This window comes from Engraulis encrasicolus, chromosome 1 (assembly GCF_034702125.1).
Source record: "Engraulis encrasicolus isolate BLACKSEA-1 chromosome 1, IST_EnEncr_1.0, whole genome shotgun sequence".
Lineage (NCBI taxonomy): Eukaryota > Metazoa > Chordata > Actinopteri > Clupeiformes > Engraulidae > Engraulis > Engraulis encrasicolus.
The window spans coordinates 48,286,260-48,305,723 of record NC_085857.1 but is presented as its reverse complement, the minus strand read 5'-3'; the positions used below and the strand labels follow the sequence as shown (position 1 = coordinate 48,305,723).

Genomic DNA, 19,464 nt, shown 5'->3' with positions numbered 1-19,464 from the left:
CCGTGTGGACACTGCCAGTTATTGCACCAAGGAAACTCACTCAGAATGAGCACATGGATCCTTTTTTTCTTTACTAGTATTTCATTTTATGTATGTATATATTCTGTTTTTATACACCTTCGTTTTGTGGGGGAAAGAAAAAAGGAAGTAAAACAAAAATCAGAAGGGTGACAACAAAAACGTCTCTTCTTCACACAGTTAATTATAAATCTGTGTGTTTGTAATGAAATAAAATGCTTGTGCTTGAGGTGTTGGTTAGCTGCTAAGTACTGTGAGACTGCACTCATCTATAAAGGGCTATTACTATGTTGTGTAAGGGCTGGGATGTCGATGGAGACACATGTGCCATACACAGGCTTGTGTGTTTGTATGTGTGTGTGTGTGTGTGTGTGTAATGCTGTATGTGTGCTTCATACCAGAATAGCCGGTGTGTCTTGTAAAAAATGATTGACAAACAGGGACACCAAAGCGCAAACCTAAAGGTTCAAGTGTGTGTGATTGATTCCCCCCTTTTTGTCTCTTGAACGAGGAACAATCAAAAAAAGTAGTTAAAGACTGTGACCTTCAGTGAAAATATATTAAACCAAATACTGAGCATAGACCACTTTTTCGCTGACTCTGACGCTACAGTCGAAACATTCACTTAATAAAATATCAATAAAATAATATATATTATCGTGTTCTGTATGGGACAGCATGCCACTTGAGCACAAGAGAGTGAGCGATGACCGGCACAAACTCCTCATCGCCTTATACACAGACAGAGACTGAATGTGGGGTGCGTTTTTCGACAGCGGCGTTGCTAACTTTTGCAACTTACTTGGTAGCAATCCAATTTCACAACGGCAACCTACAAGGTTGCTTGAAGGTTAGCAGTCAATGTGCGACAGCGTTGTTGCCAACTAAGTTAGCTACTTACATGGTTGCACTGTATCCCATTGGAAACCTGATAGCTCGTAGGCTACACAATGTTAAGGGGAAAAAACAATGCCAGTAAACGAGTAAACATTTAAGGCACAGAAAAGTGAGTAGAGTCAATGCTGTTTTTAATTACCAATGATAACCAAGAAGGGGGGGGGGGGTTGTTAGTATACAAGAGGCTAAATGTCATGTTTTTAAATGAACATTGAAAATAAAGACTGTTGTCTTGCTTTGCATCCACTGGCTGATGATGTCTTTATTGTCTTTGTAGCATTATAATAGTTTATTTTGTTGAGTTAGCATTTGTGAGATTAGGGATATTTTTTTTGCTATTGTGCAACTACAAAAACAACATAATTTACACAGAGTAACAAAGGAGGGCAAATCAAATGCAGTGTTCAATCCGAATCAGAATCAAATACAGCAGCAGACCAAAGAACATTGATAACTCCCATTGATTTGGCTGGTTGAGTGGCCGCTGTATTCTGTTCGGCCGGTGTGGCCTGTTCTGATTGATTGGGAGGACGAGCCTTGAGTTCTGATTGACCAAGAGAATGAGCCTTGAATTGTGATTGGCCAGGAGGACGAGCCTTGAGTTTTGATTCACCGGGAGGACAAACCTTGAATTCTGATTGGCCAGGAGGACGGGCCTTGAGCTGTGGTTGGCTGGGAGGACGGGCCTTGAGTTGTGGTTGGCCGGGAGGACGAGCCTTGAGTTGTGGTTGGCCGGGAGGACGAGCCTTGAGTTGTGGTTGGCCGGGAGGACGAGTCTTGAGTTCTGATTGGGCAGGAGGACGAGCCTTGAGTTCTGATTGGCCAGGAGGAGGAGCCTTAAGTTGTGACTGGCCAGCACCTGTTGAAGTGGGAGGGGCATCACGCATGGCCTGCAGCGCAAGCTGTTCCCTTTGGCTGGGAGGAGGACGAGCCCTCTGTCGTGATTGGCTGGCACCTGCCGTCTCTACGGCGATGCTGTGGAATTCCTGCGCTGGTTGGTCGGATCTAGAGGGACACCTGAGACCACGCTGCCAACATCTCTCATACTGACGCCTTACCTGAGGACACACACACAGACACACAAACACAGAGACAGACAGGCAGTCGAACACCAACATTAATAAAAAATATACGTAAAAAAACGTACAATGCCTGCGAAGATTTTATAAGCTCTTATAACGTCGATGTCCGACAGAAACCTCATATTTCAACCTTTCAGAATCTAATTCATTATTTATTTAATTATTCAAAACAATGTATAAATCAGTGCAATCGGTCAGTATCCATGAGTATAAGAGTTTTATAAATTATTTAAAACCAACTTTAAATGATGAAATGTTTATTTGGAATATAGTTGTTTTGAAAAAAAAAATGATATACAGTAATAGAAAGTGGAGCTACAAGGTTTCTGCCAGTCAGTGAAGATTTTTTTTTAACAAAAGCCACTTTCACAGTCAAGTGTTATGTGGGCCATTTAAGCAAGCCCTTGTACAACAAAATTCCATACAATATTCATATGTTGCAGTACTATACAGGATATCCTAGGGAAAAAAATGCATACACACTACAAATGATCGTAAACAAGGTGATTATTAAGATCCATGTAATTTTGCAATGTGTAATAGTCCATAAGCCAGACCACCGATCGCAATCGAAAGGGTGGGCAAAGTCTTGTTGGTATTTTATTATTGCTATATATGTCCAGTTTATGAATTGGTATGATAACCTTTGCAGAACAGTAGCTTTATCATATTTATCATGTATTTCTTATTTGAACCATTTTACACTAAAAACGCCTAGGCTAATTTGCTAATATCATGATAAATTGAACATAAAAATGACTTTGAGATAAATATATTTATAGGAAAAGATGTTATACAAAGTTCTTGGATAGTTCAAAGGGCACGTTACACATATTTCCCACTTAATTTAGTTCAGACCCCCATTTTCACTGACTTTTCATTTAAAAATGAGGGTTTATTTCTCAAGAGTGAAAATACTGGAAGATTGGGTAAAAAAAAAAAAAATCTTCTATGCCTCACCACACAATTTTCCCAGTACATTTCAATACAGGTGGGTTTTGTATTACAAGTTTCCTTAATAGTTATGTTTCATTATCCAAACAAAAAGTGTAATGTACTTAAATGTAAACTAATATACAGACACACTCGAATTTGATATGTAGACAAAGACCTATTTGATGAAGCAGAGACTAAGGGTGTTCGGAGAGGATAAAGTAACTTTTTGTACCATGCTGTTATTGAGAGTGTACTACACTATACAATCCAGTGGCATGCACAGACATTTTTGGGGGCAGTTGCTCAAGGTGGGGGCGGGGGGCGTGTGGAACTTCCAGTTGCCTTGCTAGGTTCGAGCAGGAGTGGGGAGCCGTTTTCATTCGTGGGCCACTTCAAATTTTACAAAAGGCTGCACTATGAACACAAATCAGGATTTCCCCCTGCAGTTTAGGCCTATATTGAAGGTGGGCACCTTCACAACAGACCCCACCTCCACTAGGTCCCCTGAAAACAACTTAAGTGTATTGCAAATGAAACTTCTAAGAGTTCTTTACAAAGCATGTCAAATTCCATTTGAAACTGCATAAGATTAAAATTACATCAGGGGCCGTAAACGGCCCTTGAGACATAAGTTAGATTCCCTACCCTTGTATTATAAACTATATTATATCAGGGGGAATTGTCACATGCTTTTGATCTCAAGAATTTCTACCGTAGATGATCATGCCAATATGGAACACATTGTGACAAAATAAAAAGGGAACTTTCAAAAAGGGCCTTTTTTCGTCCAATACTGCGAAGGGGCAGGTGCTTTAGCACCACCAAGTCCGTTCCTATATCTGTGCATGCCTATGATACAATCACTTGGGAAATCTAACCATAAAAGTAAAGTCCCAAATCAACAGACTTACCCACTCTGCACTGAAAGTAGTGGGGGTGAGGGATCACCCCACCTTCAAAGCAACATACTGTATGAAGAGTCCAGAGAGCAGGCCAGTAACAGGGAATAACAGATTACATGTTTCACGATTATTAACAATCAAAAAATTGAAGAGTTGCATTCTCTTACAGTTACTACTTCAGTGTCTGGTAATGAAAGTACATTTACTATGTGAAAATAAGTGGTGGTTTCTAGATTCATATGTTATGCTATTCTCAAATTTTGATCATTCCACACATAACCCAGAGAATACACATAATGTGCATGCGTGTTGGTGTGGCAGTGGCTGTGCGTCTGTGCCTGACAGATGGAGTTGACTCTATGAGCTTTATCTGCTTGCATTTGTCTCCTTCTGGTCAAATATCTACCTTCATCTGGATGTCCCTGCTGGTAACTCTTATAATGTCGTCTTCGGCTGAGTTTCCCAAAAACACGTAGCCTCTTACTGCAGCTGGGGTCGCCGGCGACCCTATTCACTTGCTGAAAATGCTTAACTACATCATAACAACATTGCTATGAAATTACAGAGAGCCATAGTGCTGCTCTAAGGGGTTAAGTAGTAATAAGTAGTACTTAAGTATGAGGCACCCTTTAGACAATATCAGGGATAGACATCAATTCAAGTTTATACAATACCTTTTCTTGTACATGCATGCTTAAACATAACACATGTGTGAGGAAAAGGCCTATACACTTTTAGTCCTGATATACTGACAAGGGGCCACCTCATACTTGTGTACTTTACCTGTACCTCATACATGTGTAATTTGTAGTTTCCAAAGTAGTTATTAAAATGGGTGATTTTATTTTTACTCAAATTACAATTTGGCCCAAGTATTTTACTTACATCTACCTTGAGTACTGAGGAAGGCAAAATTGAAATAAAATGGAAAATCTGTCAGACATGAAGGGAAATTGTGTGTTATTACCATTTACCATAAATTATCTAGTTTGGACTTATCTATTGGATTACTATTTAGGGCCCGCCGGCCCCATACCATTAGTCCGACAGCCCACAGACAAGCCCACAAGTTGCAAGCGACTGGCTGAGAATAGTAGAGCACACACCAGGGACTATATCTGAGGGAGTAGGAACGCAGCCTGAAAACAGTTTTTTAGAAGATATACAAGACTTATTATTTATTAACAAAACTTATTCATGAATGTAATCTCACAACAGGGAATTAAATGAAATCCACCAGACTATTTCCTTTGGTAGGCTTCCCAGCCTTTGAAATTGAAGATCCCAGATTGAAATCCAGACCCCTAAATTCAGAGTAATGGGCTATTGTATCAATGAGATGACCCTAGGCCTGCAACTTTGCCACACCAGGGCACACATAATTTTGTTGTCACTATCGCCAGGTTATTGGAAGATGACTTGTGTAGAGATAGACAGAGGTCATGAAGGGTGCTATTTAAGGAAAGCAATAGAAAGACAAACTGAAAGTAACTAATTTTTACTCAAATTACTTTTTTTTTGTATTTTTTTAACTTTTACTCAAGTAGATTTTTAAAGAGGTAATTTTACTTCTACTTTGAGTAGAATTTGAACCAAGTAATGGTATTTTACTGTTTTTACTTAATTACATTTTTTAGTATTCTTTCCACCTCTGATAGCCTCCTACTGCAAATGAGCCTGGCGACAGGCCAATTCACTCTTGGCTGAAAACGCTCAACTACATTATAACAACATTGCTAACAATGCAGGAAGTCTTAGGTAACCGATTAAGACTTGGCCATTACCATTTGGTAGAGGTGCTCCGATTGCTCGGCTGCCGATCATGACCGGCCGATAATGGCCAAAAATGGCCTGATCGGTGATCGGAAAAACATGCCGATCAAAAAACCGATCGAGAGATATTAAATTCCTCACGCAACCATTTGCCTTTACACCTGGCGCTGCATGTAGGCGCTGGCTCTGCACAGCTGCAACTGCACCAAAAGAAGGCATCTTTGCTTGTCTATAACTTTTCGCCATTCCCCCCTTCATTTCCACCATTCATAACCATATCTGCATCAACAATGATCTGATTTTCCGATCCATGCGCCGTTTACCTGAGTGACAATGTAATTTGCGATTGAGTACTCGCCAGTGAGGATTCCCTGATTGACGCTCCCAACCCAGGACGCTCCCATTTCATCTCGCTCCCACTAGCCAGACTATCGGTACCACCGCCATATGACGGAGCTAGTTATGTTGTTGATGTTAGTTTTTTGTTTCTAACCCTAACCCTAACCTTAACCCTAAACCTAACCCTAACCCTAACCCTAAATTGCTTGTATGTGGCAGTATAGNCAGAGATGTGGACTTGGGAGTCGTGACTTGGACTTGAGTCAGACTTGAGCACACAAATGACTTGACTTGAGACTTGACTTGGCAATATTAGGAATGACTTGTGACTTGACTCGACTTGCACACTATTGACTCGAGACTTGACTTGACTTGACAGTTTTAGCTTGCAATGACTTGCAATAGTATGGCAAGTCTATATGTACTTATTTTTTACATTTGTATGTCAAGAAATTACATGAAAAAATGAAATATTAAATGAATTGCCCTAAAAAACACCAGTAGGCCTACTATTTTTGTTTAGAACACAACTGACAATGTGGGACATGCAGAGCAGGGTGGAGAGGTAATGAATTTATGACCAAAAGTAATTGTCAATGTTGCCCATAGAATATAAGGTGACTTGTTAGAGACTTGGAAAAAATGAGACTTGGACTTGGACTTGACTTGGCTTTGGTGCGACTTGGACTTGGACTTGACTTGGTAAAATGTGTCTTAACTTGTGACTTGACTCGGACTTGACTGGAACGACTTGAGACTTACCTGCGACTTGCAAATTAGTGACTTGGTCCCATCTCTGGTATATGATAATACATGAAATATAATCGGGTGGGACCGCACGTCCGGGAGTGATAGAAACACCTGGGACCGCACGTCCGGGAGCGATCTCAGTTGGGAGTCTCCATCCCCTTACCCCAGTGAGCCATGTTACGTTATAACCTGTGTAGTTGCCTTGGTCAGCACGCGACAACTTCACGTTGTCTGCACAAACATGTCAATTATTGTTTTCAAAGTTGTAATTGGCAGTCAGTCGATTAGTTTGATAGTCGCTGAAACACCAAACGGCGACAGATGTGGTTAAAACTTGAGAGAGAGATTCAGAACGGTAGTGGAGCACTGCAACTGTGGACGGTGACAGAGAGGGGAGGGGCTCTCCTCACGAGGCTGCTCATTTAAAGCGACAGGTTGTTTTTTTCTCGTATGTGGAAGACTATTTGATGTAATGTTTCAGTTTTAATTCAATCTTAAATAGTTTAGTTATTCTATGCAATAACTTATACATTGATTAATACTGTAGACTGTATTACCAACACTAGTCTGAAAGATAATAATAATAATAATAATAATACTACTAATAATAATAATACTAATAATAATAATAATAATTATAATAGCCTAATAATAGACATGTGCAAATTAAGATTGATTGGTTTATGGGCAGAAATGGTATTCAATAAGGATAATTAATAGGCTATTAAAAAAAATAGGAAATCATTTTTGTGATCGGCAATGATCGGTAATCGGCAGATAAAGATTTTTGGTGATCGGTATCGGTGATCGGACCCAAAAAATGGTGATCGGAGCACCTCTACCATTTGGTGACAATAAGGTTATAACAGAGGGACTGCGTTACGACGTTAAAGCCAGCCGGCCGGGGTACACTACATGACAGTTTTCTTGAACTACTTTGTACCCAGTGCGAGTACTACCGAGCCACCATGCTATTTGATAGGGAATATCTTAACATGAAATACAGATTTTCTAATGTAAGGGGGAAGAGGCTAGGGCTACAATAGAAAAATAATGTAAAGTAAATACAAAAAATAATCATAAAAACACAAAAGGACAGTGCAGGCCGTGGAAAGCTCAGAGCCTTAAAGCTCACGATGAGATCAGAGCTCTTTCAAGCAGTTTTTCATAAGCTGGGACAGGACTTGGAGCTGTCCATGGATGTATTCATGAAGCATTTAGGTGCCAACTCTACATAACATCGACAAATACGTAGAACATAAATACAACACACTACCAGCTTTTCTGCACACTTTCAAGCCAACTTCCACCATGTGAGGACTGCCTCCTCATGCATGCTATGTTTGCCAACTATCAGGCTGGCATCTTGAGAGCAAGTCTTCAGCAGCATCCACAAATCCCAAGCCCACTTTACCATGGTTGGGCCAACTATGAAAATGACCAGCTCACTATGGATGCGGCAATCTCCAGCCCCTGAGGCAGTGCTACAACTGGTCTTGCAGCCAAGTGCAGCCATCAATGTAAACTGCCGGATTGCCAATGTCTGAGAAGTAGCTCAAAATGCACAACCCTCTAAAAACTTCAGACATGCGTATATCAGCATGAAGAGGATAATCATGGTGACATATTTCCAGATGCTTACTGGACTGAGTCAGATCTTGAGGACTGAAATAATGCTCTTTAGTTTATTTTAATATGGTTAATGTGTATTTGTTCATGGTGTTTGTTCATGTTATTCTTGCTGTTGCAGGACAAGTTTAATAAAAAAACAAAAAAACGATTTCATATGTTGTCATTTTTATCACATTTTGTCATTCACATATTGCTTAGGTGATTCTATTAGGTCTATTGGTATGGTCTAACAACAGTTTTAGGGTCTTGATTGAAGGGAAAGCATCCCTGAGGAAATGTAAGCACCCTGTGTGGTCAAAAAACTGCATAATAACAAAGAACAACAATACAGTTTTCACATTTCCGTTTTACTGGTCCACCATTTCAACGCATGATCTTTCACTAACTACCTCGTTGCAATGGTTATCATGCCATATTAATGTACAGTATATGGTTGTCACATGTTAGTATGTGTTAATTCATTATGTTTTTGGTGTTGCTTTGCTGTTGGGGGAAAAGTAAAAAAGTAAAAAATAAAAAAAATAAAAAAACGGATTTCATATGTTATCCTTTTTATCTCATTTTGTCATTCACATATTGCTGAGGTGATTCTATTAGGCCTATTAGTGTGCTCTAACAACCCCTGTAGGGTCTTAATAGAAGGGGAAGCATCCCTGAGGTAATTCAAGCACCCTGTGTGGTCAATTAACTACATAATAGCAAAGAACCACAATACCGATTTTCACATTTCCATATTACTGGTCCACCATTTCAACACATGATAACTACCAAAAAGCTACCTGTTTGCAATGGTTATCATGCCAAACTGTTTACTTGAGATGTCCAAGAATTCAAAAAAACAGATTAGAACTTGCCCACCCGTTCGATTGCGAGAGGTCAATTTTTGGGACCTGGCTCAAGGCCTATAATGAATTTTCAGACATTATCAAATTACTGTTACCTATTCTTAAATTGATGTCTGAAGTCTTCCTTATGAAATCTCAAGGTTAATGCACAAAAACTCGAATAGAACTGTAAATGATTCAGAATGTAACTGGTGTCTTGGCTTGGGCATAATCTCTGGTGCTGAAACTTTTTAAAAACGTTTTATTCATTCATTGTCATGATCATATTACAACCTGACGTTTCAACCCGACGTTTCGACCTGATTCATGGCAGGACAAAAATGAATGTCGATTTGTCTATGAGCTCTACCACACTATAACAAGAATTTCCACAAATCCCTACGTTACAATTATTTTAAGTGCATATACAATTTTTTTTCCCGGTACAACCTGTATGTTCTTCCAGCCTCGCTGGGAATGCTGGAGGATGAAGAGAAGGCAGGCGTCGACTGTACACTTAAAGAATGCATTCCAATATGCGACCTTGCGTCCTCCACTTGTGCTTATGGCCTCACGTTTTGCTGATGCCCCGCCTCCGTGGAGAAAACAATTAAGTTTCCCCTCTGTCAGCCTAGCCACAACCATTTTTGGGGGAGTATTTTTCATTCACCATTCAGTTTGCAAATGAGAAAATGTCTTTACAATTGAGCTTTCACGAGATACTGAAATATAATGCTGTTGTAAATGTCATCACATCGTATTACTTCCTGGTAAGAGGCCACAAGCACAAGTGGAGGACGCAAGGTCGCATTGTGTAACGCACACATTCATTGCACTACATCACACCACAGAAGACTCACCTCAGCGTTAAAGACACAGTGCATGATAAAGAGACATGAGCCCTGCTGGGAGTGCAGGAGGATGACCAGAATCTCCAGGCCCTCGTAGCTAGGCGCCACTATGCCCAGTATCCACGGCAACGACAGGATCACAAACTGGAACACGGCCTTCAGTGTCAGGCCACTGGAAAAAGGACATGTTTTTATTGGTTAATTTGCAATCCGTCATGGAGGGGGGAAAAAAGATGTTTGATTGGCTAGTTATTGGCACTGTCTGTATTATCTGTATGTTTTGGTTTGAGTTGCATATTGGAGGATGGTGAAATGCGATTTCATTTTTTGTGTGTGTGTGTGTGAAACCTATTTTAAGTAGGAAAATCGACAATAAAGAATGCTTTGCTTTGACTTTGACTTTGGACTTTACCGCCATGGTTCTGTCAGGAGAAAAAATATTTGCAAGGCCTTTATCACAGAATCCGTAAATGGGTTTGCAGTCACCTGAACAAGGCACCAAATGCATCTAGAATTGGGCCGGGGGCCAGGTTGAAGGTGAAGATTGTGCACACCCCAGGAAAAAGTGTAAGACAAAAGTTGGCAGTAGTTTTAGAGTGAAAAGTCCACACACTTTAAATCCTTTTTTCTTTGTTTTTTTTTATTATTCCATGGCAATAAAATTAAAAAACAAATATCAAAGAACAAAGAATTTTAATTGTGCGGACTCCTCACTCTAAAACTACAGGGGGCAGGTTGTCTGTCTGTCTGTCTGTCTGTCTCTCTGTCTGTCTGTCTGTCTGTCTGTCTGTCTATCTCTTTCTGGTGATTCTAAGGACATCTCAGTCCAGCGCGTCTGCCCCTGCTACAGACTGAGGAGCCTCACCTGGCATATGAGACATTAGGATCTGGGCACTCTGACAGACGGAGGATGATGAAGATGACCATGAAGAGAACAGCGTTCACCTGTTGGAGGAGCAGGAGGAGGAAGAGGAAGAAGAAGAAGAAGAAGAGGAGGAAGAAGATAAAGAAGAAGAAGAAGAAGAAGAAGAAGAAGAAGAAGAAGAAGAAGAAGAAGAAGAAGAAGAAGAAGAAGAAGAAGAAGAAGAAGAAGAAAATGAAGACAACAACTATTTTACTTTGAATGGTAGTGTAATACAATATACCGTACTGTATATCCAGGTAACCTGGATGTACAATACCTTGGACTAAAGAGTTCCCAAACCAAAGAAACCAACAAACTATCTGGATAAGAGCACGCCATACTCTACAAACATACCGTGCTATATGTTATGCATTGGTATATTACAGTGTCACCCTCATCATAATAAAACATTTTTTTAAAATACTTCAATCACGAGATGTTGCAGTTCATGGAGTCTGATAGCAGTCCTGATAATAGACTTACGCCAAACATAACGAGCAGAGAGCCAGTGAAGCTCCAAATGAATCCATCTGATCTGCTCAGCCAGCACCTGAAAAACAAAGCAAGCCATCAGGATTAAGGCAGCGGTTGGGAACCTATGTCTCAAGAGCCATTTACGGACCATGATATACCTTTATGTAATGCAGTTTCACATGACATATGGCATGTTTTGTAAAGATATCTTACAGATAATACATTTGCAATACAATTTAAGTTATATTTTAAGGAGACCTAGTGAAGGTGGGGTCTGTTTTAAAGGTGGACTGGCCACCTTTAACATGACCTATCTGTGGATAATCTATCCATCCATCCATCCATCCATCCATCCATCCATCCATCCATCTATCTATCTATCTATCTATCTATCTATCTATCTATCTATCTATCTATCTATCTATCTATCTATCTATCTATCTATCTATCTATCTATCTATCTATCTATCTATCTATCTATCTATCTATCTATCTATCTATCCATCCATCCATCCATCCATCCATCCATCCATCCATCCATCCATCCATCCATCTATCTATCTATCTATCTATCTATCTATCTATCTATCTATCTATCTATCTATCTATTGCGTCCATCCATTCATCCAGCTTTGTTACTCACTGCTCGCTCCCGTAGGCGTCTGGTCTCATCCCCACAGACACGGCCACCACGACTAGAGGCACCCCATAGGCCATGGCATACACATACTTCCAGGGGGCCGGCGGCTGCAGCGGCGCGTTCCTGCTGAGCTGCTGGAGACCCCTGGTGGCGTGGAGTAAAACTACCGTCTCGACGGTCATCCAGACAAAGCAGCTCAGGTAGAGGAAGTGGGTGAGCACGGACAGCACCCCGCACGTCACCTGGGGGGACAGGTGACATCTGTAATCATCATCACCCCTACTATCATCATCATCCCCATCATCACAACTACCACCAAGGACAGCACCCCGCTCGTCACCTGAGGGGACAGCTCACATCAGCCACTACCCCTACCATCACCACCTCTACCACCATCCCCACTACAGTACCCGGCACATCATCTGAGGGGACAGGTGACATCTGTCATCATCATCACCCCCACTATCATCATCATCATCATCATCATCATCATCATCATCATCATCATCATCATCATCATCATCATCATCACCTCTGCCACCATCACCACGGGCAGCACCCCGCACATCACCTGAGGAGACAGTGGACATCTGTCACTACCATCACCATCGTCATTATCACCCCTCCCATCATCGCTACCATCTTCAGCATCTTCATCATCATCACAGCTACCACCATCATCATCATCCCCACTACAGCACCCCGCACGTCACCTGAGGGGACAGGTGACATCTGTCATCATCACCACCACTACCATCATCATCATCATCATCATCATCATCATCATCATCACAGCTACCACCACCATCATCATCATCCCCACTACAGCACCCCGCACGTCACCTGAGGGGACAGTTGACACCTGTCACTACCACCACCATCGCATCGTCATTATCACCCACTACCATCCTCAACATCACTGTCATCATCATCATCATTGTCATCATCACGGACAGCACTCTGCACGTTACAGTATTTCTCAATTGGTTTTGTACATTTCTCACAACAGAATAATCATTCTCAAAAGGTCTTGTTCAATTGTGACTTCCTGCTGTTATCTGTGCACATGGTAAAATACGTTTCTCATAGTTTTCAGCATTTAGCAAATGCTTTCATCATCATGCAGATGGTTGTGTACAATTCTCAGCTTTTTTATACATTAGCAATTGCTTTTGTCATATCACTCAAAAAGCATTGCCACTGAATACACAAAAACTATCTCAAACCCCAAAACATTTAGGCCCTATGTCATAGTATAAGTCTTGACATGCAAAATGATTTACCAAGCTGCCATAATGTGTTAAGCACTGTATAATTTCCATTGGATTTGTGTCTATAAATGTGATCTGAATTGGTGAATTACTCGCAGGTAAATATTGACTCTCTCTAATCAAAAGCAGTAGAAGGGAAAGAGGAAACAAGCATGCAATACAACAATAAGCTCTGTACTGCATTACATTACTCTATGCCTCATTACGCTCCACGCAAAATTACAATATTTCCGTAGAATTTCACAAGACAGTAAGTGCACTTTATACAGTATCAGTGTATTGTTTCAAATTTATTTTGCTTTACAGTTCTATATTTTTTTTCCACATGGGCCTGCAAGACAAGTAAAAAGGGGTGGTAGAGGGCGCACTTTGACACCTCAATCAGAGTTGACTATTTTTTTGATTTTGCAATGAGAAAACCTTTCAATAAATATGTCATACTCTAAATGTATATCTAGTACAATCTTACCTGATCAATGTAATATAAAGTCGAATTTACAACATTTCCCATCCAATCTAAACAACATTTCGCTTCAGAAAACATCCTCAAGAGTGTACTAGTCAATTGACAACATGACAAATCGATTTGACTAGCTTGCCAATACACTATGACACAAAGACTAACCATTCTGCTGGCACTGACGCGTTCATTGACACAAAAACTTGGTTTTGACAGACAAACAAAGGATTTTGAGGAAGAGACTTGGTTTTGCAGGTCATCCATGGTGTTTTGCCATTTGTTAAAGCTGTTTTGAGAATGAATACTGTGTTTTGAAAATTGCGAGAGAGATTCGAGAAATGTACAAAACCAATTGAGAAATACTGTAACTGACCTGAGAAGACAAGTGACATCACTCACTACCACCACCATCATCATCACAACTACCATCATCCTAATCATCATCACCCCTACCATCACCATCATCATCATCACTGTCATCATCATCATCATCATCACTACTGCCATCATCATTGTCATCATCATCATCACTGTCATCGTCTTCATCATCGTCATCATCATCACTATCATCTTCATCAAGAAAATAATCATCATCATCATCATTGCCATCACCATCATCACTATCTATCTATCTATCTATCTATCTATCTATCTATCTATCTATCTATCTATCTATCTATCTATCTATCTACAGTATCTATCTATCTATCTATCCATCCCACCTCCTGCTCGGCGCTGATGCTGTATGTTCAGGAAGAGGAGCTGGGCCAGCAGCAGGCAGAGTGCCATGTGCAGGCGGGCCGGGTCGGAGGCGGCCGGGTTCTTACGGCAGAGGGCAAAGGTCACCACCGCCGCCAGGAGGCAGAGCAGGCCAAGAGAGCCAGCCACCACGTTCAGCAGAAGCAGCACCAGGTCCTGAGGAGATATGAATAAAGTATATTGTTGTCAGGGCCCTAAATTAACATATTTCACCACCAGCCAAAGTGGCTAGTAAATTAAATCTTACTAGCTAAACACACAATCACTAATGGGTGAAAGTGGCTAGTAAGTTGTGCTTTTCTACTAGCCAAACTGTAATTTTACCAGCATTTGGCCGGTTGGCTGGTGTTAATTTAGAGCCCTGGTTGTGATATTATAATGTATAATACAGTTTTTCTCGATTGGTTTGGCTAGTTTCTTGAAACCGAGATGACATTTCTATAAATTTTGGGTAATTTGGCTAAACATTCTTACACTTCTGCACAACAGTTCAGATAACTAGCAAAATGTCATATACCTTCCAAAACAGCTCATTCTTGCATCAGCACTGAACCTTCTCCCACATAAATAGTCAGTACCATAAAAATGGCATATATCCTTCTCAATTGGTTTGGCTCATTTGCATTCATTTAGCCATTCTGTCAAAATAAACTGGATGGTTCAGCATAACTACATGGATCCTTATAACTTGCTCATATCACTCCAAAAACACTTTATCCCGTGTGTCGAAACTAAATTCCTTCCACAGAATGCCGTTTGAAAAAATGTCAAGAAATTAGCCAAATAACAGAGGAAACTGTAGTATACACGGTTGTAAAATTATTTTCTACAAACTAGTAAAGTTACAATACCATCTGGCCTGTTGAACACTGTCATGAATTTACTGTTTACAGTAAATAAATTCTTAAAATATTATGTCCTTGAATGTTTTGACAATGTGTAGACTACTTTGCATATGATGACTCACACAATGAAATCATGCTGACATGTTTTGGAGAGGGCAACCATTAGACTGAGAATTGTCTAATTTGTTTAGATAAGACAGGTCAATTTATTTGGAAAATGTGCTAAATGTATGCTCAATGTGTCAACTGTAGGGTACTTGTATATAGCCATCTGCCGAGATGTACTAAACATTTGAGACATGTACAAAGCATTTGAAATTTGATGAAAGCAATGAAAAATGCCATTCTGTTGTGGGAATTTGTAAGTTGGTTTGGAGATTTGTTTGTGTTGTTTTGAGAATGTCATCTCAGTTTTGAGAAATTAGCCAAACCAATCGAGAAAAACTGTAATATGCAATGTTTGATCTATAGCAGGGGTGGGGAACCTTTTTCATTCGAGGGGACACTTCAAATTCGTCCAAGGGCCGTAAAAGTCCTCAGAGGGCCATATTATGAACACAAACCAGGATTTCCCCTGCACTTTAGGCCTATATTGAAGGCAGCCACCTTTAAAACAGACCCCACCTTCTCTAGGTCCCCTGAATATAACTTAATTGTATTGGAAATGTATTTTCTAAGTTTCCTTTACAAAATATATCATATTTCATGTGAAGCTGCATAACATTAAAACTATATCGGGGGCCGGATAAAACGGCCTCAAGGGCCACAAACGGCCCTCGAGACATAGGTTCCCCACCCCTGATGTATAATGTGCATATGTATGCATTATCCATCAAAACTGGTTCATACATTAAAACTGCAACAGGCCCAGCGATTACATTATAATACAACTACAAATGTGCTAAGAGAGCACAGCAGCGAACAAACTCACAAACATGCAAACAAACTAACGAACAAACAAATCCATAACATAACATCCATAAATCACATAACTTTCTTGGTGTACAATGGTACAATAATAATAGTCAAGGGTGTAGTGGGCGTTGTACACGGGGGTACCCAGTCCAACCACTTCTCCTGAGGTGAGATAAAAAAAAAAAACGTGACATGATAAGTTGCCTAATTACCGTAACTGATGACATCACAAATCACGTACCCCCACTCAAAAAAATCCCCCACTACACCAGTGATAATAGTCCTCACCGGAGCGAACTCCTCGGCATGCAGGATGAGAGAGAAGGTGGAGAGATGAGTACAAGAGCAGATGGTGTGTGTAGAGTTGGACTCGGTCACGCTGCAGTCCTCGTCACTCCACTCTCCCTCACCCTCCTCCCAGTACACACAGGACAGGTTGCCCTGGCTACGCGACACCTACACAACAAAAACAAACAATAACAGGAAGTTATCATCAACAACAACAACAAGAATGACATCAACAATAATAATAATAATAATAATACAGTACACGCAGGTTAGGTTGATCTGTACAGTATCTTTTTCCATCCCATGTCATTTTGGCTACATGGAAATATCCCATTGATGATGTTAACCACCTTTTGTTGAACAAGGTCAAACTGTGAGTACCTCCAGACATGAATGATAGGTCTAGCTTATGCTGAAAATGCGCTTTTATCACCTTCTGGACACGTCCCATGCATTTTAACAACCGTACTAAGACAGACAGTAAAACAGACAGACAGACAGACAGGAAAACAAACAATTGATAGGTAGTGGTGACTGCATGTGAAGCTTATGGAGGTGGAGAGATGGAGAGAGACAGACAGACAGACAGACAGACAGACAGACAGACAGACAGACAGACAGACAGACAGACAGACAGACAGACAGACAGATGGGCTGTGAGACCACTGATACGGTATGTAGCATGCACTGTAATGACTGACTATGTGCCTGAGCGTAAAGTTGACAGAGGAGGAGAGGTTGGCGTCGGTCACGTCCTCCAACGTAGCCGAGACCACCCTGGACAGGAGCGACTTCTTCACCGTGGTAACGTTGGGCCGGAAGAGATCCGCAGACAGCAGGTCCAACATGTCACTGTAGGAAACCAGGGCCACCGATGCTGAGCCTAGCAACGAGAGTACAAGGGCATAAGACCTGTGTGTGTGTGTGTGTGTGTGTGTGTGTGTGTGTGTGTGTGTGTGTGTGTGTGTGTGTGTGTGTGTGTGTGTGTGTGTGTGTGTGTGTGTAGGAAGACCTCTGTCACATTTGTGTCTGTGTGTGTGTAAGAGATCTGTGTACCGTTGTTGTTCAGGGCGACTCCCTCCAGGTCTATATCCAAGTAAACGTCAGCTGACGGCAGTTTGAGCTGAGGGAAGGCAGACAGCGATGCGTTGGGGCCAATGCTCAGTACATCACCCTCTGGTGGTGACACAGAGAAGCACATCTTCTATAAATACAATATAACCAGATCATCTAAGAGTATAATCTCATCTAGCCTTATCCAGTCTCTCCGATATAACCCTAACCTGTAGTCTTGGTTGAGAAGCTTGTTTCCATGTGCGTTGAGGTGCGCTGCACCAGTTTGGCCACTAGGCGGCCTCTAGTGAAGAACACATCCCTCCTGTTCTTGGCCGGATGGCTGAGGTCGTCATCCAGCTCATTCAGCAGCAGGGACACAGTCTGCACACACAAGCAGGCAGGTGCACACACACACACGCAGGCAGGCACACACACACACACATACATACACACACACACACACACACAGACACACACACGCACGCACGCACGCACGAACGCACGCACGCACGCAAGCACTCACACATAGATATTCTTGCATCTGATCCAGTGCCTCATGCCTGTCTGTATAGCGATCTGGACTGGAAAGTGCGTGCGTGCATGCGTGATTTTCTACATGATTTTACCAGTAGTTTAATGTAATTCCATTGATATTGCTTGAAATCTGAAACATGTGCCCCCTTCTGGTTTTCTGACAAATCGCACTGTGTGTGTGTATTTGCGCGTGTGCGTGAGTGTGTGTGTGGTTGCTCCCCGGTACCTTGAGTGGTAAGCTGTCATCTGTCAGGTTTCTCACCATCTCCAAGACTTTTTCCCTCCTGGCTTCTTTGTTCTTCTTTAAGGACACACACACACACACACACACACACACACACACACACACACACACACACACACACACACACACACACACACACACACACACACACACACACACACACACAAATATTATTATTATTATTATTATTATTATTATTATTATTATTATTATTATTATTATTATTTAGTATTATTATTTATTACTAGCAGTAGGCCTAGTAGTAGTAGTAGTAGGCCTAGTAACTTAGTAGTAGTAGTAGTAGCAGCAGCAGCAGCAGCTTTAGTAGTAGTGGTGGTGGTAGTAGTAGGCTAGTAGTAGTTGTAGGTAGTTGTTAGATTTTACCTTGTCTTTGGCTGGTAAGATGGAGTCCAACCCTAGAAATAATGAAAAAAATATGCTGCATATAGGTAGGCTACATTACAGAGTACAATATTTGGATAGGCTACTAAAATATGTATCTACAGATGAATGCTTCCTGAAACTCAGAACAAGTCTCAAAAATAGAGGTAAAATCATGGTCTAAGTACACCACATGATTTTACATGGTAGGGCAGAGCCATTTCTATAAGGCTCTGTGGTAGGGTAGCCTAGATATTTCTGTTATGTCTGCTGATCATAAGACATGTACACACGTCTACTGGATAGGCCCTACTTATCTGTTGAAAGGAAACTGTGTTTATTTGTTTTCTCTCTTTCCCCCTCTACTTTAAATTTTTCACATGTTCTACTGACACTGCAGTTCACTTGCTTTGGCAAGTCGTGAAGTTAATTCTCCAGTTGACGCCTGGCGAGGGCAAGTATTCTTCCGGACACTCGCAGTTAAAACCCCGTGGCGCGTCCGTGCAGATCGCCAGCTCGTCGCCGCAGATGTTCGGGTCTGACGCGCACTCGTTGACGTTCTCCTTCGCCTCTCCTCCCGGTCGACAGCTTATCGAATTGCCCGGACAAGACGGCTTCTTTGAGAAGACTGAGCACCATGTTATCACCAACACGAGCAGGGGCAGTAGCGCATTTGGACGGAACCAACG

The 19,464-nt window shown here is 41.3% G+C and overlaps 2 protein-coding genes across 2 annotated transcripts; both read right to left on the bottom strand.

The window, feature by feature from the left end:
- Nucleotides 1-61: 61 nt before the first annotated feature.
- On the bottom strand, nt 62-12,242 carry LOC134453672 (uncharacterized). The gene is made up of 5 exons (XM_063204466.1): nt 12,026-12,242; nt 11,392-11,458; nt 10,870-10,949; nt 10,014-10,176; nt 62-1,973 (listed from the first exon to the last, which is right to left on the bottom strand). The coding sequence occupies exons 1-5, from the start codon at nt 12,202-12,204 to the stop codon at nt 1,320-1,322; spliced, it is 1,143 nt and encodes a 380-aa protein (XP_063060536.1). The 5' UTR covers nt 12,205-12,242; the 3' UTR covers nt 62-1,319.
- A 347-nt stretch (nt 12,243-12,589) lies between these two features.
- Nucleotides 12,590-17,761, bottom strand: LOC134457861 (adhesion G protein-coupled receptor E3-like). Its single transcript, XM_063209848.1, has 5 exons — nt 17,617-17,761; nt 17,262-17,443; nt 16,561-16,728; nt 14,476-14,668; nt 12,590-12,735 (listed from the first exon to the last, which is right to left on the bottom strand). The coding sequence occupies exons 1-5, from the start codon at nt 17,759-17,761 to the stop codon at nt 12,590-12,592; spliced, it is 834 nt and encodes a 277-aa protein (XP_063065918.1).
- Nucleotides 17,762-19,464: the final 1,703 nt, after the last annotated feature.